The sequence below is a fragment of the Suillus subalutaceus genome (genome assembly GCF_016647625.1).
Source record: "Suillus subalutaceus strain FC151 chromosome Unknown DFJ58scaffold_9, whole genome shotgun sequence".
NCBI classification, from domain to species: Eukaryota; Fungi; Basidiomycota; class Agaricomycetes; order Boletales; family Suillaceae; genus Suillus; species Suillus subalutaceus.
The window spans coordinates 586,195-612,945 of NW_024540258.1; the positions used below are offsets into that span (position 1 = coordinate 586,195).

The 26,751-nt window shown below is 46.6% G+C and overlaps 5 protein-coding genes across 5 annotated transcripts; 3 read left to right on the plus strand and 2 right to left on the minus strand.

Moving 5' to 3' along the window:
* The first annotated feature begins 839 nt into the window (after positions 1–839).
* DFJ58DRAFT_497210 (uncharacterized protein) lies at positions 840–2,684 on the plus strand. The gene is made up of 3 exons (XM_041380688.1): positions 840–1,068; positions 1,122–2,428; positions 2,480–2,684. The coding sequence occupies exons 1-3, from the start codon at positions 922–924 to the stop codon at positions 2,499–2,501; spliced, it is 1,476 nt and encodes a 491-aa protein (XP_041249254.1). The 5' UTR covers positions 840–921; the 3' UTR covers positions 2,502–2,684.
* Positions 2,685–3,402: 718 nt separating this feature from the next.
* On the minus strand, positions 3,403–4,692 carry DFJ58DRAFT_742123 (uncharacterized protein; the record flags this gene model as incomplete). The annotated part of the gene is made up of 7 exons (XM_041387177.1): positions 4,602–4,692; positions 4,291–4,546; positions 4,203–4,239; positions 4,073–4,151; positions 3,992–4,021; positions 3,698–3,933; positions 3,403–3,633 (listed from the first exon to the last, which is right to left on the minus strand). Exons 1-7 carry the CDS (start codon positions 4,681–4,683, stop codon positions 3,403–3,405), a joined length of 951 nt encoding a protein of 316 aa, XP_041249255.1. The 5' UTR covers positions 4,684–4,692.
* Positions 4,693–5,914: 1,222 nt separating this feature from the next.
* Positions 5,915–8,521, plus strand: DFJ58DRAFT_722803 (kinase-like domain-containing protein; the record flags this gene model as incomplete). The annotated part of the gene is made up of 6 exons (XM_041384926.1): positions 5,915–6,036; positions 6,091–6,122; positions 6,301–6,455; positions 6,506–6,730; positions 6,811–7,158; positions 8,186–8,521. The coding sequence occupies 6 exons, from the start codon at positions 5,915–5,917 to the stop codon at positions 8,519–8,521; spliced, it is 1,218 nt and encodes a 405-aa protein (XP_041249256.1).
* A 10,797-nt stretch (positions 8,522–19,318) lies between these two features.
* Positions 19,319–20,550, minus strand: DFJ58DRAFT_837329 (uncharacterized protein; the record flags this gene model as incomplete). The annotated part of the gene is made up of 5 exons (XM_041392366.1): positions 19,319–19,343; positions 19,415–19,632; positions 19,741–19,757; positions 19,821–20,232; positions 20,389–20,550. 5 exons carry the CDS (start codon positions 20,548–20,550, stop codon positions 19,319–19,321), a joined length of 834 nt encoding a protein of 277 aa, XP_041249257.1.
* A 3,791-nt stretch (positions 20,551–24,341) lies between these two features.
* On the plus strand, positions 24,342–25,009 carry DFJ58DRAFT_892845 (uncharacterized protein; the record flags this gene model as incomplete). Its single annotated transcript, XM_041394791.1, has 3 exons — positions 24,342–24,576; positions 24,632–24,696; positions 24,743–25,009. Exons 1-3 carry the CDS (start codon positions 24,393–24,395, stop codon positions 25,007–25,009), a joined length of 516 nt encoding a protein of 171 aa, XP_041249258.1. The 5' UTR covers positions 24,342–24,392.
* Positions 25,010–26,751: the final 1,742 nt, after the last annotated feature.

Below are 26,751 nucleotides of genomic sequence, written 5' to 3' on the forward strand. Positions count from 1 at the left end.
TGGCAGATATACCAGTGGTCTGGCGCAGGTCTCAGGAGTGCCAGGGGTCCTGGCGCAATGGCAGGAGTCCTGAGTCCTGACTCATAGTCGTTAGTTTACCCTCGATAGATCGGACTCAGCCTCCCGCTATAGAGATTTGGCCTTGGGTTTCCCTTGCAGTTCGCGTCTGGTCCACCGTGACCTCCAAAACAGACCAACTGCTCTCGCGAGTCGCGACCACGAATTCTCCAGTGATGGTGGCCTTCACGTCTGTGACGGAGATGGCCACTGCCACTGCCACATCTGTAACCACTACCACGACAGCAGCCGACTGAGGTTGCAATGTGCGGCGCTACTTATTGGACTTTGATGCAAATGTCGCTCCTTCATATAAACTCCTACCTTCCCTTTCGTTCAACCACGAGTGTACGTGTTGGATACGTTACTTGCCCAGAAAATCGTGAAGTCTGCGGCAGTGTGTGCCAGTGGCTTTGGTCTAATTTGTTTCCCTTGCAAATTGCCTTCACGAAGACTATCGGGTTTCGGAAAGTCCAATTGAGGCCAGCTTTAGCTTCTCGCGATCGCAACCCGAGACGATTAATAACTTCAAGTACTACTACCAGCACCTCGAATGACCACGGGCGGGTAAAGACACTCTCAAAACCTTGCCTTTTGACGTGCGTTATATCGATCACAATAACTCTTGACGGTTGTCCAGTGAGTAGCAGATCGTATCTGACACGAGACTAATCAAAAACTACCCAGTGTCCAGTCGTGATTTGCATCCGCAATGCACGCCTGCCTGCAGATCTCAGAGATTTTGCAAGTCATTTTTGCGAACGTGACAGAAGTCACGGCGAATGGCGTCCAACCATCATATACCACTCTGTACCACCTGGCGTTGACGTGTCAAACTTTCCGAGAGCTGGCACTGGACACCCTATGGGCGCATATACAAGCGTCATACGCGCTTGTCATGTGCCTGCCTCAGGACGCTCGTTCTCCACCATGGATTTGATCGGAGGGGATCTCAGCATGTTGGGAATCTCTATATGCCGTTCCGATATGGCTATAACAGGTAACATGGTGGTGAGTTTGGTGTTCTTCTCTTTTGAATGTACTTCATGGTATATCGATTTTAGAGGCTTCTCAGACCATTAGTCGATGATGATTGGGTTACTTTTCGAAAGTATGCGCGCAAAGTGCGCTCACTCACTTTCAAAAAACATGATGTGAGACATTGTGGGCTGCGTGATAACGTTGCACTTGCTCTTTTGGACTCTCATGCTTCGCCGTCCCCATCGTTTCCTCTACTCCACGAGCTGTACTGGTATGACATGCGTGATGCGCTTCTACCTTGCTTGCACCACTACATTTCCGCGTCCCTTACTCGACTTGTCATCCATTCGGAGCATTGGCCATTAGCAATGGTCGATCTCTTGGCAGGCGTGGGCAAGGCTTGTCCTAAGATCAAAGAATTTCGTTGTTCGACCCCACCCGCTAGTGCATGTACCATGCTGTCAGATATCGTCACTTACTGGGACGATCTGGAGATCTTGGAGACGGTGGCAGTGAATGCACAGGCATTGAAGCATCTTGCATCCCTCAAACAGCTGAGGGAGCTGAAGATGCTCGTGCCAGAAGGTTACAGCCTAGAACCGACGTCGCCGTTCAGCGTCATATTTTCGGTGGACAAAATCAGTATGACTGCTCCAAAGGTCGAGCATCTTCTCGCTTTTTTGGCCCCCTTGCAACTCTCTGCGAAGAGCGCGCAGCTGAATATCAAGACAGCTCCAAACGCAGTTGATCTCGGCCAGCTACTTTCCTCCATCACAGAGCATTTCAAATTCAACGTTTTAGAATCGTTGAATGTTGGGGTGGCTCGCCCCACCGATTTCGCCGATCACGCCCTTTTCGAACCAACCGCTTCCGCCTTACGAGGGCTACGGGCCTTCACAGGGCTCACCAATCTCAATCTCAGCTCAATGCATATTTCTATCACCGATGATGAAATTATAGACCTTGTTTCTGCTTGGCCGCAAATGAAACATCTTTATCTTGACACGGACCGGAGCTGGGAAGTTACCCGCTTGGGGGTGACATTTCTCGGGCTTGCAGGTGTTCTCGAGCGCTGTCCAAAACTGCGTTCGCTGGGGATCAATCTAGATACAACGGCCCTTTCTCACACCCACCACCAATACACTGGCATCACCAGCGAGCAACTCACTGACCTACATGTTGGGTATGCAGAATGTAACGATGTTGAGGCCATTGGCAACCTGTTAGCTGGGGTGTGTCCCAACTTGAGCCATATCTATTGCACGCGTCCCGTAAATCCCGATTACGAAGATGTTTCCACTCATCATACATGGTTCGAAGGGGCAGGAACATGGAAAAAGGTCGAAAATTTCATCATTCAAAGGAGAAGGGAGCAACTAATACGACAATGGCAAGTTCACTTTATAGCCACGTAGTCGTGCTCTCACATTTCCCGGTCTAGGATATATACCGGCCGTTTCTGATGTAAAGAATTGGTACAAAGCACCCGAGCGAGTTGCTTTTTTCTCGTGTACAAGACAAATGTCAGTAATTCTATATATTCGGAGGAATCTGTGATCATACAACGTGTATGCCCCATGGCAGACATCGCACTGGCATGCTGAGCTATTATAATGGTATTTACTTGTAATGGGACGCGAGCGCAGCATGGCAGCTGACCCCTGCGGCGTCGGTCTGGGTGACAAAGGTCGAACACGTTGAAAACAATCAGTAAGTGCGCACTCATTCCACAATTGCCATCACCGTCAGCTTTTCGAGTAATCCAAGAGTTCAAGAGCTTACCAGATTTCTTAATGTTCCCGGTGTTCCTGACGTTAAGGCCCCGGGATCGTTCCCCCTCTGCATTCCCACAAGATCATCCATGCTATGATTGCGTTCACAATTTTGCATCCGAAGCACGGGGGCAAAGTCACTCTACTTCCGATGCTCTCAAGTATGCATGCCAAAATCGGGCCATCCATCTCGCGAGCTCAGAAATCATGGAATAATGCGTTTTGATCATATGTTCAAGTCTTTCTGGCATTAGCATCTCCTCGTTTGGCTCGAACGGCTGTAGTGTCTGAAACTTGAAGCCTGGGTCTTGCCTCGTCGTTTTATGAAGGACAGAAAATCGCAAACGTATGCTGATTTATAACGATTATTGGGATTAACCACCTAATTTGCGCACACAGTCACGAGTCTGCTCAGGTCCTCGTCGAAAACACTTTACGACATGTGCCCGTGGACAGTACTTTATCTACCTACCACATATCGTAGGTAATGATGAACTGAAACTGAAATAATGACCATAAAAATACAAAGAGGCTGTAACGCAGATGAAGAAGATAAACTGAGGTAATAAATCAAGTACGGCACGCTATACATTTATACATTTGCTTCCGCCGACTTCGCCGAAACAGAATACGACTGTAAGTCACTGACACTGTCCTGCTCTGGCCCAGCTGCTTGTGCCACGTTGGTTCCTTCAGCTGGGATCGATGTAGTCCCTGCGAATGCTAGAGTCGTAGGTGCTGCTGGAGCATTTCGGGTCGACCAATCATGTGTAACTGCCCTCCCCCGTGCCACACGTATGATGATGAACAATTGCGCAATGCCCTATTTTAAAAACGAAATAAGCTAGTATCGGAGAGACGGATATCTCAGGTTTCTGCCTGCTCACCTGAACTTGGATAACAGACAAAAAGCATAGCGTGGAGAGAGACTCTGAATGCACAGCAAAACCAACTATGAATATAATGATGAAGACAGTGTATGCCATGGCGGACTCGACGACCATGAGGATGATGGTATCATAAGTGCTAGAATCATATTCAGCCTTGAACGCCGTCTTCATCTGGCTTCGTATGGAGAGCAAACGTTTCGCCACGAGAATGGTATAAAGCATGGTGTGCGCCACTTGGAAGGCGAGGTATACAATCTGTGGTATTGATACTGTAAAATGGAGTCCCGGTACCTGCCTGGACCAAGACGACGATGGCTGCTGCTGCTCGAGGTGTCAGTAACTACGGCCGTTTGGTAAACAATGTAACTGCACCAATTATGCCAATATAGAGGGCGACCATGGGGATCATCACGCGTCTTCCCAATTCCATATCACTAAAACATCGGTAAAGCTGAGTATTTCAAGCGTCAGGCTTGCACATACAGCAAACTATTCAGCTCACAAGCAGTGCTTGCATCAACCACTCCCCGACGTAACCACTAGATGAGACCGTCAGCGTTATGTGTAGATGGACAGCTAAAGGTGCTTACCAGCATATCGCCATAAAGTTGATACGGTACTGCATTACGTTCTCAATCAACGCAACGGGACCACCAGGTGCGTCACGAAGGTCTATCCAAATCATCTCCGTATATTTTGTATTGACACCAAAGTTTATCGTCGTAAGCGCGAATGTGATGAGGGTGTAACAAAGAAGCGCGCGACGATTATTTGCAATTTTCTGCCCATGTCGGGGACGTTGCATGAGAGCAATCACCGCTTGTACAGTGAGGAGAAGGTATGCACCTATCATGGTACACAGGTTAACCACCAAATTATCGTGTGTTGGCCGAAGACGCACCGTAGGATACACCTCCCAAAATCACTCCAATAAGACGAGAGCGTTCAAGCGGCAAATCTGTCTGTGGGGTATAGGACGACATGATCCAAAAATTGGGAAGATCTGAGTGGATGTCGGGAAGATGTGTCCTAATATGCGGCACTAGCAGGGGTGAGAATAACCGGCAGGGTGATTAGCCCTAGACAAGAAGAAGCAGTCACATATGGCAGAGTCTCGGAACAGAGTTTTCACTCAAGAGAAAATATCGACACTGGGAAGTAGAAACCCTTTTACGTGAAGCGATAAAGACGAGGGCGACAAAGGGTTGATATATTAATAATCCATATTGCAACGTGCCGTGAAGACTTTGACGTGGGATCGAGCGAGAGAATGGACTAACCTCAAGCATAGCTTCAGGCGCTGAAACATAAGCTTCTCATAGCTTTGCTGAATTATGAATTAGTTGCTCGTCCTGGATCCCAATGAGTCATCTGCATACCATTTGATACTGCTGGTGCCTTTAGGCTCGCCCCATGCACATCGCAGTATTCAAGCAAACAAGCAAATACTCACCCAGGTGACCCTGTTAGGTACGCATTCGTACCCTGACAGAAATGAATGACATCATTTTCATCTAGTTACAGCCTTTACAGGCCGGCATCAGTGGTTGACTTCCCGCAGCGTTTAGAATTCCAGATATGCGTTCCAAACCTGCGCCGAGGAGCCGCTGTCAAACGTAAGCAATTTCCAACTCCGTACGTCAAATGCACCCCCTTCCAGTTTCAGATCGTCGTTCTAAACGATATTTCAATGTCCGCGGCGATCGTTTAGGGCATATTGCTCCCACAGTCTTTTTCATTCTGCACTGTACATGCACTGTGTGTGTTCCCGACCATGCAAGAGGTTCATCTTTCTATATTTCTGGGCGATTACGGTGCATTTCCATGTGATGTGGCAAGGATAAGAAACAACTAAGCAGCCCTTACAAAATTTTCTGTATGTCCAAGTCTCCTGGATCCTCTCTTTTATACCAATCAACGTTCATTTCAAAATTCAGGTCTATGCTGCATTCTGCACCATGTGCAAATGTCACTTGAACTGCCAACTCACACAAGAGGTCCATTTTTTTGTATCTCGGGACGTAGATGGTGCACTATGCGCTTTGTGATATATTGCGTGTAGTATAACCGCAGTTTGGCTACGGCGCGCTCCGGCTTGGCATTCACCGGTTTGCCAGTGTTTGGGTTATGCTAGTGAGCTAGGCCACTTATGTATAGTTTGGTTTGGTTTGTTAGCTGGACAAAGTGCCTTGAACCAACTGTAAGCCAAAAATCATGAACGGCGGCTTGAGCTGGCTTGAGGCCACTCAAGCTGATTTTGAAATCACTGGCACATCTTTTCTCAAGTCTCGCTCGTGGTTGGATTCACTGTTGGAATTGTTGTACTCAAGGCTCAAGTTACCACATACCATGAATCATCAGGTTCCAATATGAGTTGATGGTAGATTCAGACTTGGAGATGTTGTGGGATCTGGTTCATATGGTACGTCGTTCACAAAATGACTACAATGTAAAAATTCAACATACTATGGACCCTTAGTTGTTGTATACCATGGACGGAACATCATCAAAGATGACGCAGTTGCGATCAAACTTGAACCTATTGTCTGCCACTCATCTTCTGTACAGCACAAATACACCATTTTGAAACTGACTTGAAGGTGGAGTTGGGATACCCCACGCCCTCTGGTTTGGTAGAGAGGCAGCATATCATGCGTTGGTTCTTGACCTCCTTGGGCCATCACTGCAAGATCTTTTCCTCGCACACAATCAAAAATTCAACCTTCACACTGTCGTGCATCTAGGAGACCAACTGGTCAGTTGGTTTATGCTGTGTTGTTGCAGATAGGCTAACACATTTCCCAGCTCTCACGTCTCAAATACATCCATGCACACAATTACGTTCACGGTGATATCAAACCGCAGAATGTCTTGGTGGGTCTTGGCCATTTGAGGCACACTGCATATATCATCGATTTTGGTATCGCGAAGGAATACTGGAACACTACAACCAGAGTCCATATCCCATTCCGTCAGAATCAAAGTCTCACTGGCACTCCTGTGTTCGCTTCAATCAACAATCACTTAGGAGTTGACCCAGGTCATTGTGACGATCATTGAGTCCCTTACATACATGTTGATCTATTTGTTGCTGCGGCTCCCTTCCATAGTTAACCAGTGACCATGAGAAGCTATCCAGCTCTTCTATCCTCGAGCGCAAGGTCAACACCACCATTGAAGTTCTATGTGATGGAATTCCTGTCGAGTTCGCAAGTATTCTCATCTACACACGCTCTCTTGCGTTCTCAGAGGACCCTGACTATGGGCATCTTCGTTCATTGCTTCACAGTCTTCAAGCCACATTGTCCGCACCAGCTACGTGCTCACTGAATTTCTCCCAACCTGATGATCACATCATACATCCCCCTCCAATCTCCAATGAACATTGGATTGCTGAGGCAGCGCCCCCACTGGCATGTCCGCCGGATGCAACACCTCTTTGGCAGATTGACTCGTGTGTGAGTGATCTGTTTCATTTTCCCATTCGCAATCTTAAGCTCAAGTAATTTCCAAGTGTACGCCCACATAACGGCTTTCCGATGCACCCAACTACTTCAGCTCCATGCCGTAACAAAATACTAGTTGCTGGCTGTTGAATCCTCATCTCTATCTGTACATAATACATATATAGTGTACGAGCCAACAGCATTTCTGGTCAGATGCAGGCCATGCGGCCTTTGAAATACAAGTCAGGTGAAATTCGAATCATCCTCCCACACAGCTCTAGCTTCTTATCTTTCTAAAATTTCACACTTGCCCGTCGTCTCCTTGCCCGTCATCTCCTTGCCCCTTGCCCTCCTTGCAAAGCAATCTGCAGATCGGTTGACCTGCGATGGAAACAACTTGTTCCAGATACTTACTCCTGAGGCCTGAGGCCTGATATCAATCAGACTCACCTTATCAGATCCAATCAGCAGATTCAGCACCATGGCCAGGCTGCCTACTGTATGGCGCATGGGGGATTTTTCCCAAAACCCCACTTCCCTTTCGCTGTATTGTGATCCAGGTTCAAAACTCAATTGATCAGGGCGAATGAAGGTAAGCTTTCACTCACTTGACCACCTTCTTAGTGATAAGTCTAGCAAACCGCAAGCATTCATTAACGGAAGACAGACCAAGCAAAATACCAGATTTAGTGCCCATTAAAATGCACATTTTATGGTATCCTTCTCATCGGGTAAGGTCTATGGGTGGTTGGCATCAGGGAAATCCCACTGACATGTTGTGTTCCCTAGGACAACTCGAGCGCGAAAATCTCATGGAAGGTACCCTGGTACCCTGGGCGTATGTTCAGGTGTTCCCCTTCTGTGTATCACTATAATGATGTATTTAGACCGTACTTCGCTTGTGTGATACATTGGCCTGATTATTAGGTGACTCAGTACTAGGGTTTCCCCGTTATTTCCCCAGGACGAAGGCCTATAAAGACTCTGTCTTTGTATCTTCACCATTATGGTCACTTGAACATGCCTCCTCGTCGACGAGGGCAGAAGTCTCAGGTTACTACCACGCCTACTCCTGCTGCTCCACCTCTCCCTGTTCCCCACTGCTGCTGCCCACATCATTGCTGCCCCCACCACTACCGCCCATGTAGCTGCTGCCCCTATCACTGCTGCCCCCCTTGCTGCTACCCCCATTGCTACTGCCCCCATTGCTATTGCTGTTGCATTGAATGCAACTATGCTTCAGCACCCCCATAGACAACAACAGCTACCTCTGAGGTTCTGCGACGACAACCCAGCTCACACTGGCACAAGTCGTACAGCAGACGACAGGGAATATATTGAGATCAGTAATGTGTCTGGGGATGAAGAAGGATGATTTGCCTGCACCCGGAGTCAGGGCTCCTCCAGTCCTTGGCCCACTGCAGATGGCTACTAGTACCGTCTTCTCCACCCAAACCAATCCCTTGGCCACGGGTATCCCAGGACCACAGATTAAAAGCATGGCTGATATCCATTTCTTCTTTAGGTTGGATTTAGCTACTAATCACAAGATTTGCCAAGCCTGCGAGTGAGTATGTGTCTGCCATTCTTTCATTCTTTTTTTTACAACCTTGTCCAGGGCATTGCAGAAGACAGACATTTCACACACAGTCACTTCATACAAGCACACAACCAGCACTTCTGCCCATCGTAACCATGCCTTCTATAGCCATACCGACCTATACCTACAAGAGGCCGAGCGCCTGCACTGGCCTATTCTTGTAAAGTCGCTGAAAGGGCGCCTCAATGAAGGGTGGAATTTGGCGGCCATCCGTGAAAGACTACAGGACCCCACTTATCATATTGACTCGCTTGGTTCCATCCCCAACCATGCACATTCGCTGCCCGGAACTGGCTTATCTCCGGATGATCATTTGCCAGATTTTAGCATTGACAAGATGCACCGTCAATTAGTGAAGTTCATAGTCGCAGACGATCAGGTGAGTGGTATTTACTTCCTATGTGTTCTTCTTAATTGACTATCCACAGGCGATAAATATAATCAAATGTGTAGAGTTTTCGGCAGCTGATACATCTTCTGCGGAGGGAAGTGAATGAGTCCAACATTCCCCACCGTACAAAACTTCGCGAATTGATTATTGTCTCATGGCACAAGTATTTTCAGGTGTTGAAAAGTGATCTTGCAGTAAGTGTCTGGTTGTTGAGAGTCCTGTCAAGTGTCTTATATAACTTTACAGAGGGTGCAAGGAAAAGTATCCTTCATGTGTGACCTCTGGTTGGATAAGAAACTCTGCCCGTTCATGGCGCTCACCGCCCACTGGATTGCAAAGGAAGAGAAGATGTCAGTGCTTGTCTTGAGGGTAGCCTTAATTGCCTTTCACCACGTTCCTGGAAGCCATACTGGCAAATCTCTCGGTTCAACATTACTGTGTCTCCTCGATTGTGCTGACGTGGCAAAGGATGTAAGTGTTTAACTGTACTTATATGACACGCTCTGACTTCATATAGCCTGGACATTTCACTTTGGACAACGCTGCTAACAACAAAACATCGATGAAGGAGCTCTCCTGCTTACTCGAGGAACACCAGATCGAATACGATCTGATTGACAACAACATTCCCTGTTTTCCGCATGTGATCAACATATGCGTGAAGCACATCGTTGACGACTATGTCACAGCAGACTTTTCATGCATGAATGACACATGGGATGTTTGCAGTCAACCTATTGACAAGAAGGATTATGTGAGCGCTATCACTGGTAAAGCTCTCAAATGTGCCAGAAATGTCGTGCGCTCCATTCGTGCATCAGACCAATGACGCAAGAACTTCAGGGATACAATTGTGATAGGTAATGACAAGGAATGGTTCCAAGGAGATGATGGCGAGCCCATAAAGCTCCCTACAGTCGAACTCCTGCTTAATGAACCAACACGTTGGGATTCAGTTTATGTGATTGTTAGAATTACATAGGTAAAAGGCCTGTCACAAACATTGTCATGGACTACAGTTCCAGGCAGTTGATTAAAGTCAGCCAATCAAGTCCTACACGAAACAAGTGAGTTGAATGGCATTCTTACGGATTGAAGTAATTCTTGAGGTACGTTCATTTGCCATGTTGTAATTAACGTTGATGGCCCCACATAATTGAATGCATTATATTCTATGAGTGCGAGTCAGCCAATCACGTCAACTTCCATACACGTATAAAAAGTGCCTGAGTCCCATGAGATGGAGTGGGCATTGATCTTGCAGGACTGAGCTTGAAGTAATTCCTTGAGGTACTGTCTATGATATGGTCGTCGAAAAAACCGATGTGATAATGTATTAACTGTGGTGATGTCAGGCGCCCCGCACATTCGCCAGCCGAGCATCGCCTATGTTCGAGTCAAGAGTTACAGCCTCTCACATGTTGGGATGTTGCTTGTTGATTTAACCGAGACTTTTGAAAGGTTTACTCGGGATTGGAAGGCGTTGGCTGATGGCGCCCCGCACTGTGCGCCACTCATTAACATTGGTTTAAGTTGGGCGGAGAAGTACTGATGACCGGATGGCCTGCACGAACACCATATTCAGTTGCGATGTCGTCAGTCCCTTGCACTTCATTTAAGGTTGAGTATCTCATGATTTATTTTACCAGTCGTTGATCCAACATGCCAACTGTCATGGGTTGAAGAGCACTGGGACGAAAATCAAGTCAAATCGGCGAAGGAATTCATTCTAAATCTGGTACGTTTATTTAGACAACAACAGCATGCGCTCACATGTCCTGCAGATGCATGCCAAGCAAGCACAAAAGATCCCAAATGTACCAGTTCCAACACTCCCAGTCTCATGACTACAGATGCGCACACTTGGCTCGTGTGTCTACGGACTTCCTGAGAGGGGTGTACTCCCGCATTGCCCTGATATTGTCCAGACAGTTGAACAGGAGTTTGGGGCTTATAATACCGCTAACCTTAGTCCTGGGGGAACGAGTGTACTCTCCTTCTGGCAGGTGAGAGTCCCGTTCTCCGCCAAGTTACATTTGTTGACTGCGAGGTTTTGACCAGATGTCTGAGGCGATGTTCCCAACTATTTACGCCATTGCTATGGACTACCTCCCAATCCAGGCATCTGCCGTTCCCTGTGAGCGGGTATTCTCGTCAAGCAGCAAAACTGTACACCAAGAAACGCAATCGAATCAGCCCGGTCCTCATGGAGGCGCTACAGATGGTTAAGTTCTCCGTCAAAAAGGAGTGGCTCAACTTCACCAAAGGTTGGGCAGCATCTCAATGGGCCATGGAAGGTGCCATGGTATCTGACAACAGCTCCAAAGAGCTTTTGGCACCTGTTTCTAGTGAAACAGCAGGTGACAGCTTGCACATATGATGCTGTTCTCAGAGCCATGGCTGAGCACGAGTGCGATGACATCATTGACCAGGCTACCATCTATGATACATGACATATCCTCGAACTTAGATTTTTTTACCCACATTTCTTACTTTTGCTTACCATCACACACCTTATGATTCTTTTTGCAGTGTGTTTGTATATTCAATTTCAATTGTTGGTTTAGGATCTCCTGCAGTACCTCCCCAGTGCCCCCCCACCCTTTGACAACATTTCCCCACACGTGAACCAGAGCAGTTTGTTGTTGTCTGTGCCCTGGTGTTCCAAGTCGGAACCCAAACATGCATACTTTAACTGATCTACTGCGCGCTGCTACTTAGCTGTGAGTGACAGTCGTCTCAAAGGTGGCTTGCGCATGCCTGTATTTGTAAGTTCCAAGTTGAACTTCCGTGGCCAGACTTTGGCTTTGGATGCTGATTGCTGGAATACTGTTGAACATGTTTGGGGGGAGCACAGCTTCTTCAAATTACACCCTTCATGCCCAGTATTGCGGTGTCATGCATGATATGGAAATCATACATGGACATATTCGATATATACAAAAGTCTGCAGCAACTTGCCCTATAGCTTTGCCCTTAGGATACTTGCTTTGAGACAATAGATGAGAAGTTGAAGAAAGAGGAAGAAAGAGTTGTGCAATTGTGTTAGAATCTGGTTCCTTTTGTTCTGTCTGATATTTGATGGTTGTGACTCTTACATAATCTTCTCATTGTGTCTCTTTGTTTGTTTGTGGCTCATTTGCTTTTATCATGTGGCTTCTCTCTTTTAGGGAAAGCTTACATAACAAGTTCACACATGAATATTCAGAACTTGGCAAGATCAACCTTAGTCAATTCTGATGACTCATGAACTCTGTTTGACTGCTCAATTTGTCATCTGGAACCACTATTTGATTATTGGCGATCAGAATGATCAGACTGAGTCAGTTCTATTTTTATTTAATAGTATACATGTAATATTTTATTACAAATAAGTGGAGCAGGATATTCCAGATATTCATCTGGCACCCGGGTTTCTTTCCCATGCCAAATGTATAAACAGGAGGGCTTCTTCTCCACTGTGCAAAAAAGATTTCCCACTTCAACTCTGTCTGTTACAGGAAGTGCAGGGACCACTGTCTCCCTTGAAATCACTCTTGTCTACACTGAGATTAGGTAATCTTAGTCCTGTATTTACTCACTACTGTTAGACTCCAACTAGTCTATCACTTGTATTTAGTTCTCTAGTCCTTTGTTGGTCTAGATCTGTTGTATTCTTGTTGTGATTATATCAGCAAGGATTTGTCTGGGAAAAGCTTTGTCAGCATTTCCATATTTTGTCTTTAGCACCTTTCAGCCACAACTTCAGTGCAGCTTAGTCATTAGGTTCACACACCCTTCCAGCTTGAAGTATCTGTGTTTAGCCTGTTTATTCTTTGTTAAACTCCGGTGCAACCCACCAAAGTTTACCTCCCGTTGAGGGCGAGGAATGATAAATGGCTACTAAGGGGGAGTGTGTAGTGAGGCTCTCAAGTGCTCCTCTGGAAGCGAGCAACAGTCATCCCAAGGGGATTGCTACTGAGAATAGATTCCTCTAATATAAGTGAGGGAGATCCAAGACTAGAACTTCGGTCTAGGAAACCTAAGTAGAGCGCTAAAGCCTAAATGCACTGAGAATAAGTATGAACTGCGCGAGGTGCTTCGAATGCGCTGATGGTGCGGCCGCCAAATATAGGACGCGCGCTGAAAATGACTGATGCGGTGTCTTACTAGGATGTGAAAGGCAAGAAAATCACCAAATTTCACAATCCTCCACAGTCAACGGTTCAGACAATTACCAACGGTTGATAACGTGGTCGTTCATGGGGGACGAGATGTGTTGAATTTTTCAAGCGAACGCTAGTGATGTAAAAGAGGCAAAGAACGATAGAAACAATAGTAGCACAAGGTAATGCTATAAACTTCAGAATAATATGTTGCAGCTGTATGCAATGAGCTTGAACTTTAATATATATCCCTCTTGGATATCTCTTACTTATACTCAGCAATGGAGAACAAATTCACTAGCGGGATCATCCCAATACGTGGCCTCGAAACCAACTCTCTGCTGCTCAGGATCTCACAATGAGTAATGACGCAGTCCAGAATAGAGTACACCTTCTTGATGTAGTCTTAAGTGGCCAAGCTCTTAATATTCATTGACAGATTGTAGGTCTTATTTGTGTCTACCCTAATTGATGAATAATACATATAATTCTCCCCACAGAACTTTTCCTGTGTCTAAAAGAGAACTAGAATAAAGGATGATTATGTAATCAAATATGGCTCAAGAATGTGGCCAAATACTTCTGAAGAATGTGTGAAGAATAATGTCAAAGATGTGGAGCGAATAAACTAATATTTTCTCCTAATAATCACTTGAATGTTCACTCAAATAGTAGGGGCTAAGAATCTTAGGGGTGAAAGAATGTTCCCCTGTGTTCCCCTATAAACTTTGTCTCACTCTTATAATACTTGGGAATGAAATTGATTGCTTCACAAGAGGGGAAAATGAGCCCCTTATATACTACTAGACTAGTGGCTGTGCTACTGATTACTAATATACTATAGAATATTCCAGAATGTTTGAGAAAGAACAATAGAATCTTATAGAATGTCATAGAATGTCATGGAATGTTATGGAATGATTAGTAAGATACTCATAGAATGTTCTAGATTACTCAGCAAAGGCTGTGTTCCAGGTCCTTCTAGCACTGCCTTATTGCTGTGCATTGATTACCAATCCATTCCAACTAGTTCAACTTGGTTTGGTTGGCCCCACTGCCTTGAGTACATAGATGTAAATAAAGTGTGCATAGAATGTGTGTGTACATATGTTTGGCATAGGGTAAATAAAATAAAGAATTATAGAAAGGATAAAGGGTATGTTAAGTATTTAGTTTGAACCGCTAAGTCGTATCTTGATGATACATGCTCAGAAATGTCTAAAGTAAATTGAAGTAAGGTATAGAAAATTCAGGGGAAGTGTATAGGCTATAGTAAGGACTAGCATGTGTCATAAATTTACCATGACCATGTACGAAACAGGTTTCGTGCGTGTCAGCGGCTCAGAAAACTCGAGTGGATTCAAAGTGTAACTGGGGCTATGGACTGCGATGCTCGTGGAACAGAAGTAAGTATCAAAAACTCATTATAACATGGAAGTACCTCTAAGCGCTTTCCCATGGAGCGGAGCCGAGCAAGCGAGTACATATGGTGTGTAACGGCACGTAAGTAAGGGCCCGTAATGCGAAGAATGTCGTACTGGCGCAGGAATATCATCAGCGTGACTCAACCAAGGGAAAATACACACCAATGGACCGGGGAGGACATGGGTAGGACGTGCGGAGGACAAGCGATGGGATCCGGCGTGCGAGTGTGAGCAGCCACATACAGTGGCTCAAAAAACCGTCCGTATGTTTTGGCATTTTTCACTATCTATAATATTGTGTGAGAACAAACAAATGCCTCAACAACATGCTTATACCACATTGTAGTATGGCTTCAGGGCTTTCATTTGAGCCCTACACCGTGGGAATCGGTGGAGATATGGTGGAGATACAAGGCTCACAAAATGGTGACTCATGCGGACAGTTTTTTGACTCAAGTATTTTACAGTAATAACCAGGTATTCTAGTATTTTGTATGACCTCCCTTGGCTTTAATTACTGCCTCTATCCTTCTAGGCATACTCTCAATTAATTTCTGGCAATCCTCAGCTGTGATCTTCCCCCATTCCACTGCTACTCTCTCCCAAAGCTCCCATACTCCTTTAGGGGGGTTTTCATAGGCTTGAAGCTTTTTCTTGAGTGTTCCCCAGAGATGTTCAATGACATTGACATCAGGAGACTGTGCTGGCCAGTCAAGAACATTGATGTTATGTTCTTCAAACCATTCCCTAGCTCTTCTGGATGTGTGCTTGGGATCATTATCCTGTTGGAAAATGATATCTTCTTCATCAATCCCTGATTCTGCCAAGCTAGGCAGCAAGTGGTCATTTAAAATGTCCACATACTGCTCAGCATTCATCTTCCCCTCAACCTCAGCAAGCATTCCCACACCATTCCATCCCATACAGCCCCATACCATTAAAGAACCTCCTCCAAACTTGACAGTCCCATTAACCTTCCCATCTGACCCAATCCTATTGATTTTGGTCTCATCTGACCATATAACATGCTTCCAGTCCTCTACAGTCCAGTGTTGATGAGCTAAGGCAAAGGCTAGTCTTCTCTGCCTATGTTTGATGGAGAGAAGAGGCTTTTTCTTCTTTGTTACTGCCTTGAGATGAGCTGCCTTGAGAACATTCCTCACAGTTTGTGAAGAGACAGGGGTAGTGATGGTGGAATTGATATAATGGGTGGCTTGGACAGCATTATCAGCCTTTCCTGTAGTGATATGTTGGATAATAGCCCTTTTGTCAGTAGAGGTAAGCTTGGATGGACGTCCTCCACAAGAGTTTTCCTTGTCTGGGTGGCTTTCTTTGATGAACTTGGCCACAGTGGACTTGCATATTCCAGTTCTAGAGGAAATTTGGCGAGCAGAGAGGCCAGCATAAGACAGAGAGAGGATATTATCTCTTTGAGCAGAGGAGATGGCTTTCATGGTGATTATGACTATGATACATGAGATATTCTGGTTTATATAGTTAGATATAGTCATAAAATAACATAATGACACCACTTTATAATTTATATAATAGTGGCATGATTTTTATGGTGTCATAAATAATGATTTATATAGTTTTAATATACACTCAAAAAACTGTCCACATGAGTCATCATTTTATAAGCCTTATATCTCCACCATATCTCCGCCGATTCCCACGGTGTAGGGCTCAAATAAAAGCCCTGAAGCCATACTACAATGTGGTATAAGTATGTCCTTGAGGAATTTGTTCATTCTCACACAATATCATAGATAGTGAAAAATGTCAAAACATGCGGACAGTTTTTTGAGCCACTGTACTTCACGTCGACCTCCACTGTAAGGTTCATGACGCCAAATATGTAGACGTGCACGGCGCACAGCACGCGAAAGAGTCCATAGAGCTCTAGCTTCACCTGAGAATAGCGGCTCTCTACCTTGTTCAGCGCAATTGAGCCGAAGCGGTTTGGGTAGCGCTTGCCGTCTTCGCCTTTCTGCAGCAGGATAAACCCAACCACAATGACCGACGTATCTACTGCTAGGATAACTTCGCGGCCGCATTCATAATCCAGCCATCGCAGTGCGGGGGACTCTAATATCGAGTCCTTCAGTGTTTGCATTGCTTCCCATGCTCTGGTCCAAATTCGAAGGGCGCATCTTTCCTGGTAAGGTTAATCAGCGGCCGCGCAATGCACGAGAAATTATGGATAAAAATGCGCAAGACACCGCATGTGCCTAAGAACCGTGTACATGCGATGCGGTCTTGGGTTCTGGCCAGTCTCAGATCTTCTGCACTTTTGAATCTTCTGGTATGTGGCCCTCGAATGTGCAAAGGTGGCTGACGATGATCACTGTTGGTGTGGCTAGAACAAACTTGGTGGCGGATATGGTCATGCCAACATTTTCCAAGCGCTGCAAGATGCAATTAAGCACGATGCAGTGTTCCCATATGAAGCGGCGGATTCCATTGTTGGCAGGTATGGTCTCATAAGAGCCATCTTCGCGCTGATAGCGCGTCTTCACTGATTTGACGGGCACATCATCTACAAAGGGCGACATATAATCTGGGATCTCATGCTGGAGGATAAAGGCCGTATCGCCTTGGTAAACCTGTATGGTGTTAGCGTGTCCTTGCGGCAGCATTGTCAACCGATGAGGGCCTAAAGGTGTCCCAAAGGTAGTCATGTTGCATGATTCTTCATGAAGCGCTCGCTGATCATACCCTGAATACAAATCCATCATACCGTATACTGCGTATCCTGCGAATGATTCCGCTAGGTGCTCGACAAAGGGCGGCACCGAAGCATCACAAATAGTAACCGCGTTAAGCGGCTGCAAGTCGTGAACTAAGCGTAATGATTTGCCGTCCTTCTTGACGACACAGAACCAGTGCGAGCAGTAGGCAGCTGTCGACGGCTCGTACACTCCTGATGTGATTTTCTCCTTAATAATGCATATTACTTCGCCAAGCATTGCGGGTGGAATAGGGATATTCTGCTGCGACCAGGGGGTGTGTGGTACAGTCGGAATCTTATAGGGCGGAAAATACTTCTCGTTGAGGCGGCCGCATTCAGAGGCGCCCCATGCAAACGCGAGCTCATGCGCGTGCACGAGCCAGTGGATAAGCTTAAGCTCTTCTGGCCATAGCCACTTCGCAGGATCTAAGTCGAGCTTTTCGGCATGCTCGCGCGTGAAGCGGGCACCTGGGAGAAATTCTGGGGGGTGTGTTGGCAGTTCTGGCATGCCAGCCAATGGATCTGCGGGTAACTGGTGCACTACCCTATACTCTGGCGGCATAGTGGTAGGCACTGTGCGCACTTTCTTCGCGACTGGCTTATAGACCAGCGCATGGCGCATGCGATCATAAGAATCCACAGATGTGAAAGCAGCTATAGCCGCCTTATCTAGAATGGGACGGGTTGAGGTCAGATGTGCATAATGCGCTGAATATTGCGGTGATAACGAAAAGGGGTGATAGGATCGGATGAAGAAATTAAACTATGCGAGAACACAGAAAGTGATGCGATGTTGCTCCTTAAGAGTGGTGAACGGGAAACTTCTGCGCGCGCTTTGGAATAAGGAAAGGATTGAGCGTCCTTGCGGGATGGAAACATGTACCAAGGCGGGGTAATATAAGACCGATAGGTGTCTCCCCGCGAATTCTGCAGATCATCAATATCTAAAAACCCTGCTCTTCCACTTTGCACGGCTTTGGCGCATGTTGTGGACAGGGGAGCCCGCTCATGCAGTGGCTGCAGCGCTTCACCCATCACTGGGTGGGAAGGCGTAGCTCTTTGCGCGTATTAGGGTCTGTTAGCAGGATATCTTGTTCGCCATTTGGAAGATCGAACGTGCAGCAGGCGGTGAGCTTGAAGAAGGGGTGCCCTAATAAAATTTCGAAGTTCGCGCGCTCGGTGACCTGTACTTGGAAGTACATTGGTCTGGCGCCAAAATCGAGCGGCACATTCTCCACTACACCTAAGGTCGAATCTTTGGATGTATTGACCAATTCCATGTTGAGGCAATGGTCTGCGCGCAAACCTACACCTAGTGATCTCCAGACTTCCTTTGGCATCACTACTACCTCGGCGCCTTGATCGAGGACACAGGTGAGGACCCGTCCCCCGATCGTGGCTGCGCGAATGCAGTGCAATGGCGCGAAATGGTTGGCGACTACTTTGCCGTTGTTGCTGCGCAGCCGCTCTTGGTCGAATGCCTGGATGAATTCTTCCATCATTTCCTGACTAGACAGTTCGTTGACCGACACTGTGCCCACTGTGACGCGCTTGGTGGTCGTTAGGTCACGGAACTGCTTGCGGACGTCTGGCGACACAGCCAATAGTTCGCGCACGGGAATATTGATGCTGCTGTCAAGGAGGCACTCTATGATGCGCTTGTCTGCTTCTTTGTCTTCTAGCGCGAAGGAATACCTATATGGGCCTGATGAGGCCGATGCGGCGGGTACATTAGCAGATGATGATGCCTGATCGGTTACTTTGGCCAACTCCTTTGGTTTAGCGGCCGACGTTGAAGGAGCGGTCGCGGCCTTTGTTCCCTCCGGCGCCTTGCCTTTGCCTGACGAAGCTTGTATGGCTGGAGAGATTATCTCTACTGTATCAGTGGCTTGTCCAGACGCGAGTCCTGGACGCGCGCGAGTCTCGCTGCCTAGCTCAACGCCACCGAAGCGCACTGTCTTACCTACAGGGACATACGATCCATTCCCCTTCTTCTGATCGCGTTTAGCGGTCGCTAGTGCTAGCGCCTGCGTGGCACGCAACACTTCGAGATCGTCTTCGTCCACCTCTGAATCTGTGTCCGTGATAGTGTGCACAAATGCGGACAAATTGACTTCCATTATGGCGTCGACTTCTGGGTCAGGACACACAAAGATACCTGCCATTACGCTCGAACTCAGGAGTGCCTTGTCCACCTGCTGAGTAGCAATATGGCGGTCAAGTTGCTCTTTCAGTGTTCCTTCTTGCGGCCTTCTTGGAATCCATCTACTGCTTGGCAACACTAACTTGTTCTGTTCGCTTACCTTACACTTCCCCACGTCTATGTACGCCGTCTTTTCACGACAGCGGCTAAGGAAGTGTTCGCCGCTTCCGCAAAACATACACCCTTGAGCTGCATAGCCGCCACTACGGGTGGCCTGGTATTCTTGCTTGACGACCGCTCCAGCCGCAGGTTTTTGGTAGGCCAGCGCCTGCACATTTCCAGTCTGAGGTGAGGGCGACGTAGTTTGCATGCCTGCTGGTAGTGCGGCCACTGACATGATACCTGGGAGCAAGAAGTGCGCTGCCAAGCGCATGTCCTTGATAGGGTAAGGATCGTCTGGGTGGTGGTCTGGAAACTTGATCATCATGCAGGTGCGGATCTGTTGTTGTACATCTGTGGGGAATCCTTCTAAGAAGAGCCGATTCATCTCTGCCTTACCAACACGATCTTTCGCTACGAGCGGCTGCGCAACCTTGGTGAACTCGCGGTAATACTCTCCTTCCGCTTCTATGCTCATCATCGGTGCGCAGCTCTGATTGCGTGTGACCGTCTGCAGGTCAGTTACTGTGAAGTGCTTATCGCTTTCGCATCCTGGGTACATATCCTTGACCACAACAATAAAGGCATCATAGTTGCCCTGGCTAGCCTCGGGAATGCCAGCCCAAAGGTTCCTATCCTTAGTAGGCACATATTTTATGAGGCCTTTGATGTGGTCTGCACCCGCCAAACCTGCCTGATCAGCTAAATCTTCGTAATCATCTATGAAAATCAATAGGCTTTCATCTTTGCCATCGAACTTGGGCGCCTTATCAGTGCCACGGCCGGGCATTCTGAAGGGTACTGCTGCCATGTTTGCTAGTGGTGGATTAGTGGGTAAGATGGTAAGGGAAGAGGGAACTATTATGACCGGCGGTTGCGGTTGCGGTAGCGAGACTGGATTGGATTGGACGATAGCTGCTTTTCTCGATTTGATCGGCTTCTGCGCGGGTAGAGCGCTGATATTTTCTTGCTTGATTGGCCAAGCTTCTGCTGTTAAGGTTGCACTTCCTCGCGTGTCTATGGACTTAGGAGGGATTTCACTAGAAGCGGTTAGCGCTGTTAAGGAGGAAAGAGTACTAGCACTTGCAGGTGCGGCTGCCAAATATAGGACACGCGCTGAAAATGACTGATGCGGCTCAGAAAACTCGAGTAGATTCAAAGTGTAAATGGGGCTATGGACTGTGATGCTCGTGGAACGGAAGTAAGTATCCAAAAAACTAATTCTAACGTGGAAGTACCGCTAAGCGCTTTCCCATGGAGCGGAGCCGAGCAAGCAAGTACGTATGGTGTGTAACGGCACGTAAGTAAGGGTCCATAACGCGAAGAATGTCATACAGCGCGGGAATATCATCAGCGTGACTCAAACAAAGGAAAATATGCACCAATGGACTGGGGAGGACATGGATAGGACGTGCGGAGGACAAGCGAAGGGATCCGGCGCGCGAGCACGAGCGGCCGCATATGCGCACGCAAAAGCGCCTGCAGTGCAGTGCGGCTGTGAGGCGCTTTTGCCCTTAACAATGTGAGGGTGGCTATAGGGAGTGAGGGAAAACGCTAGAAGTGTGCCTGTAGGGGCGCGAGCCTCTACACCGTATCAAGTCAAATACTTGACCATCTATATATTGTGTCATATACCATATATCCGGTTACAGATCCGATGATCTGGATCTCAGATCCGATGATCTGGATCTCAGATCCGATCCAGATCCGATGAACATATCCATCGTCCGGTCCACAGATCCGCTTTGATTCTTATTTCATTTCCTGTTCATATAACTCTAACTATCGTTCATCTCCTTTCGGTATTCCTGTACACCGGTATACCGGTTATCCTTTACTTCCGCTATGCTTACTGATCCGCTACACTTACGAATCCGCTTTTACTTGTACTTCATTCCCGGTTCATGATTCGTGATCCATCCAACTTACCAATACACTCCACTTAGACTTTGCTTATACTTTCGTACATAGCCTCGCACCTTTGCTTATTGATCATTCCGTTAGCTATCCGTAGTATATAAACCTTTGTATATGCGCTGTAGTAGATCAGTTCGAATATCATCTTAGATTGCACTCATTCCGTCTGGACTCTGAGTCCCTCCGTTATCCATCCGGACTTGAGTACGCTACTCTTGTCTACTCCGAGACTTAGGATAGATTCCTATAGTCTACATATCCGCCTCTGTCTTCGGACAGTCCTCACCCGTTAGTTTCTAGTCTGGATCCGATCCGGATTGGCCGTTACTCTATACGTTCGATATCCGGAAGTCTTAACGGATCCATTGCAATACTTATCCGTTTCACTAGACGCGATACTTTAGCTCTCTGAAATAAGGGGCAAGACTCGGGAAAGGGGCACAGCGCACGAGCTGAGGCCGAAGCCCTTCGGATCCGATACTACTTGAGTACGGTCTTAACATATTGTACATCAAGTCAAATCAAGTCTGTCAGTGATATTCTGAGGATTTACCTATCCCAAGTCACTACCTATCTAGTCTATCGTATCCATTGCTTCAGCCAAACAACCAACTGTATAGTCTTGCCTCCAACGAACACCACATTATCAACAGAGAAGTAGAAAATCCGTTGACTGTGTACTTGAGGAGTTGGCAGCTTTTGTCTTATCTAAGTGTAGTTGTGGTGTCACTGCATTTTACACGAAAACATATAAGACCCTCAAGTAGTAAGACAGTGGGACACCTTTCTTTGCCCGTAAGCTAAACATGGTGCGTGCCTCGATCACTCTCCATGTGTCACTAAGACCTTCCTTCTGTTTTAGATTCTGATGCAGCACATTCGTGCCACTCTGCCTGACATCAAGGCCCGTATTAGCCAGCAGCTTCAAAAATACACTGCTGAGCTGGCTACCCTGGGCGGTCCTATGGGTGACGCTGAGGGCGAGGAATGATAGCTGCGTGCTAGGGGGAAGAGTGGGAAGTGGGCTCTCAAGTGCTCCTCTGGATATGAGTGGAAAGTCGTCCCAAGGGGATTGCTACTGAGAAAGATTCCTCTAGTGAAAGATGAGGGGGATCTATAACCAGTGGTTCGGTCTCGAAGCCTGAATGGGACACTGAGGCAAATAATGCACCCAAAAGCGAAGTGCGCTAGTTAAAGGCGCCTAAATGCGCTAATAGGGCGGAAAGTGCGGAAAAGCGCACTTCGTGCGATCACAACGGAGTGCTTTGAGTAGAGATGACAATCAAATGGGGGAATCAGGACTTTGATAGATGTAGAAATAGACACTTAAAGGTGTCAAAGCGCCAATAGGAAGGAAAACCGGTGTATTCAGATAGAAACTCAAGCTATACACTTCGATGGTAGTGGAGCGGAAGTAAGTGACAGGAAAACAAACATGGTGACATGTAGGTATGCTACAGCGAGTTCCCACGGCTCGGAGCCGAATAGGAAGTACTAAGGTAAATGGTGAGGTAAGTCAGGGTCCATAACGAGATATGATGATAAGTACTAGTGCCTGCGTGACGGAGTATGAGTTCTGAAGAAGGGAAAATGCACCAATGGACCTTGGAGGACTAGGACAGGACATGCGGAGGACAGGCGACGGATCCTAAGGAAATGCGACGAAGTGCACCATAACACACTCGAATGTGCTGGTACGCGCCAAAGCGCGCGTTGCGCGGAAGTCGTATGAGAAGCGCGTTATAAGGATATCGAGTGCGTCGTGAAAAGCTGTGAATTTGGCCCATATGAGCCTGGAGAAATGTGCGTCTCTACAACGCATCCTTTGGCAACGTAGTCCTTTCAGTCATAACAGAGTTCACAAAATGAATTCTGGACAGTCATTGATGGTAACACCAATGACCTCTTGCTGAATGAGTTGAGCGGTGGTGCCCGTAATCAGCTTCATCTTCCATGAACTGTTCAACAATGGTATGAAGGGCATCGACCCTTTCGATCAGGTCAAGGATGGAGATATCCAAACTATCTTGTACAATCCTTCAGTGGGTCTGTTACTTGTGTAACACAGAGACTGTTGCTTAAAACTCTCTCGCAATGCAGGGTCAAACCACCATCACTTTTTGTTGGCTCACAAGCCTTTGAAATTATCGTCAAGCAACAGATCAAGCAACTAGAAGAGCCAAGTGTGAAATGCTGCCAGCTCATATATGACAAACTCATTCGCATTCTTGGACAACTGCTACAGAAGATCGTACATATTCACGCGACCCAAGATTGCAATGATGTGCTAATGGGACCATACAGCAAGCCTTCAGATGTTTCCCTGCACTCCGTGAGCGCTTCAACTCCGTTGTAATTACAGTCTCGCATGTTTCTTATTGATCTGACTCCACATATAATAGCATTATACTTTGATAATGCCTCTCCTTTGAATGTTCTCCGTAATGCCAACAGTTCTGACCATTACAAGCTGCGCGCAAAAGCCATGGAATGTGCTGGTTTAATAGGTAAGAGATTATCATTGACGCTAGTTTCCTTGACTGATCTGTGTCAGCAATGGCCGTTGGAGCTGTTCCTTCCTGTGGTCATGCCCCCACTGCTGAACGCGGCCAGCACAAAAGCTGATGTTTCTATCTACGGTAAGTTCAATCATTTGGGTCACGGTACGTGCTTACCTTGCCCACAGATGACAAAGAAGACATCGGCAAGGCGTGAGAAGGCTGGGAGACTACCTCGATGGACGGTCAGATCGTTGGTATCTGTACTTCAACCATCGACGAGAAATGCCAAGCGTTCGACACTCTCGTTGTCTATTGCGCAACCCTCAGAGGCCAGTTCGCACCATACCTTACTCAAAGCCTAGAGCTCTCCCTCCCCGCTCTAAAATTCTACTTCCACGACGGCGTTCGTGAAGCTACGAGTAGGTGAGTGCTCCCCAGCGTCGTTACTATTACTACTAATGACCATACGCACAGACTCATTCCTTTACTTTCACTTGTGGAAAGCAGAGCGGAACATTGACATCACAAGCAATTCCATGGTACATCATCAAGCTTCACACCACGTTGGCTTCAACATGCGGGTAGGTATCCTACAGTGTCTCGATGACGACGCCCGCCTACTCCCCTGCACCTTCCAACCCCAATCTCACGGCGCCCCATTGCCCCCCGCTCGCTAATCCAGCGCCCTTACTCCCGCACCCTATGGACCCAACACCTCGAAGGGCGGGGGCTTCGCCCCACTACTCCCTCAACTCCCTCTACGCTCATCTTCCCTCATCAAATGAACTTTCCTCAGCACCTGACCCAACCGTTCTTCACTGCCACCCCGCCACCTTTTCATCGGCCATCTGACAACATCTCCCTGCCTCCACGATGTTCGCTTCTGGCCCCATCTCCCACTACTCTTGCCCCCCTCCTCCACTACTCTATGGCTTTGAGAAGCTGCCATCTTTTGTTGCGCTACAATCTTGTGAGCGCGATCGAGACTACAATATTGCTAAATCGGGTGAGCTTTCTGGTTCATTGAAGTTGAAAATCTTACTTATGTCATTCTGCGGGCCCATGTTGCTTTACAATCATGACGATCGTCGATATCTGACGTTGAGTGTGTTTGTATGTACTGGTGGATAATTGATGTGTTGTTCAATTTTTAGAATTTGAGATGTTTATAATTAAACATAAAACTATATATATAAAATATAATATTCTAATTTTAAATCTGGGAGCTGGCTTGAAGCCGGCTTGGAGACAGTAAATGTGGTTATTAACTGGGCCAGGCCATAAATTATGTAAGCTATAACTAATCACACGGCTTGGCTAATTACAGCTCCGCCCATGGCTAAAGCCGGTCCAGAAGCCGGACCCGCAGCAACCACTAATTGCGTGCACCTACATTCAATATATGTAGTACTGGTCTCTCTAACCTCCCTACAAAGCCCCGAACTTTTTGTCATGCAGCCCACTGGTCAACCCTTCACATTTCCCTCACTTCTGCCTGGTCATGGCATGCTACCATCAGGCCCTTGTCCAACTCCTTTCTTGCCCAGTCAGCTTGATTACAGTACAACCAACAAGCATAATCTACCTGAACTGTCAGATGGCGATGATGACAGTGGCAATACCATCGAAAATCAGGTCACATCGCCACCCTTCACGCAGCCTTTGTATGCTGTGCCTGCACACAAAGCTTGCAAGGGAAAGCATGTTTTCATTGGTGATGTGTATGCCATGTTTAAAGTTTAGCAAGTAGAACTAGATTATAAAATTTATTTGACTTGTGTCTACAGTTTTGAAACAAGTTCTAGATATATATTCCACTCGGCCGAGCCTCCCAAATTTTGAGGTTTAGAATGAAATCTAGAATTCTCAATGCTGCGGAAGTCAACCAGTAAATGCAAGTTTGCACCAAGGCAACAAAGGCTGTTCAAAAGCACGGCCCCGGCCCATACTAGACAATTGTTCGGTTTTCAACTTCGCCCCACAATGAACTTGGAATTTGGCTTACCTGTTGGTGAGTTTGGAATTTTTTGTCCTGACTGCTCCACTTGCCAAATAAGGCATTGAACTACCGTAATAGCTGAAAGAGTGTCATAAGCCTATCACAATATTCCTCTCCATGCAAGATGAGAGAAGTCATCCAAATGCACTCACACACCAGCAGTTTGAGAGTTTTTCACCCATGCAAGATTTGTTACAAATGTTAGTGACAAAGTTAGCATTCTCACTATACATTTTGACACAGTGAAAATAAAAAATTGGACAAGTGGCTAAATCCTGGGTGAATTTCTACATTTTATGAACTATTTGACACTGTAAGAAAGCCATTCAACCAGCAGCAAGATCTGAAGAAACATTTTGATTCAAATCTCACATGGGGTGAGATGTCAGCAAAATTTGAATGAAACACATTTTGCTGGAGTTTTACCCCAGGTGAGATTTGAATCAAATTGTTTAACATTTTTATTCAGATCTTGCTGTGAGTTAAATGTCCTTCTTTTACAGCATCAAAATAGTCCATAAAATGTAGAATTTCACCCAGGATTTAGCCACTCATCCATTTTTTCAAATTTTGCTGTGTCAAAATGTATAGTAAA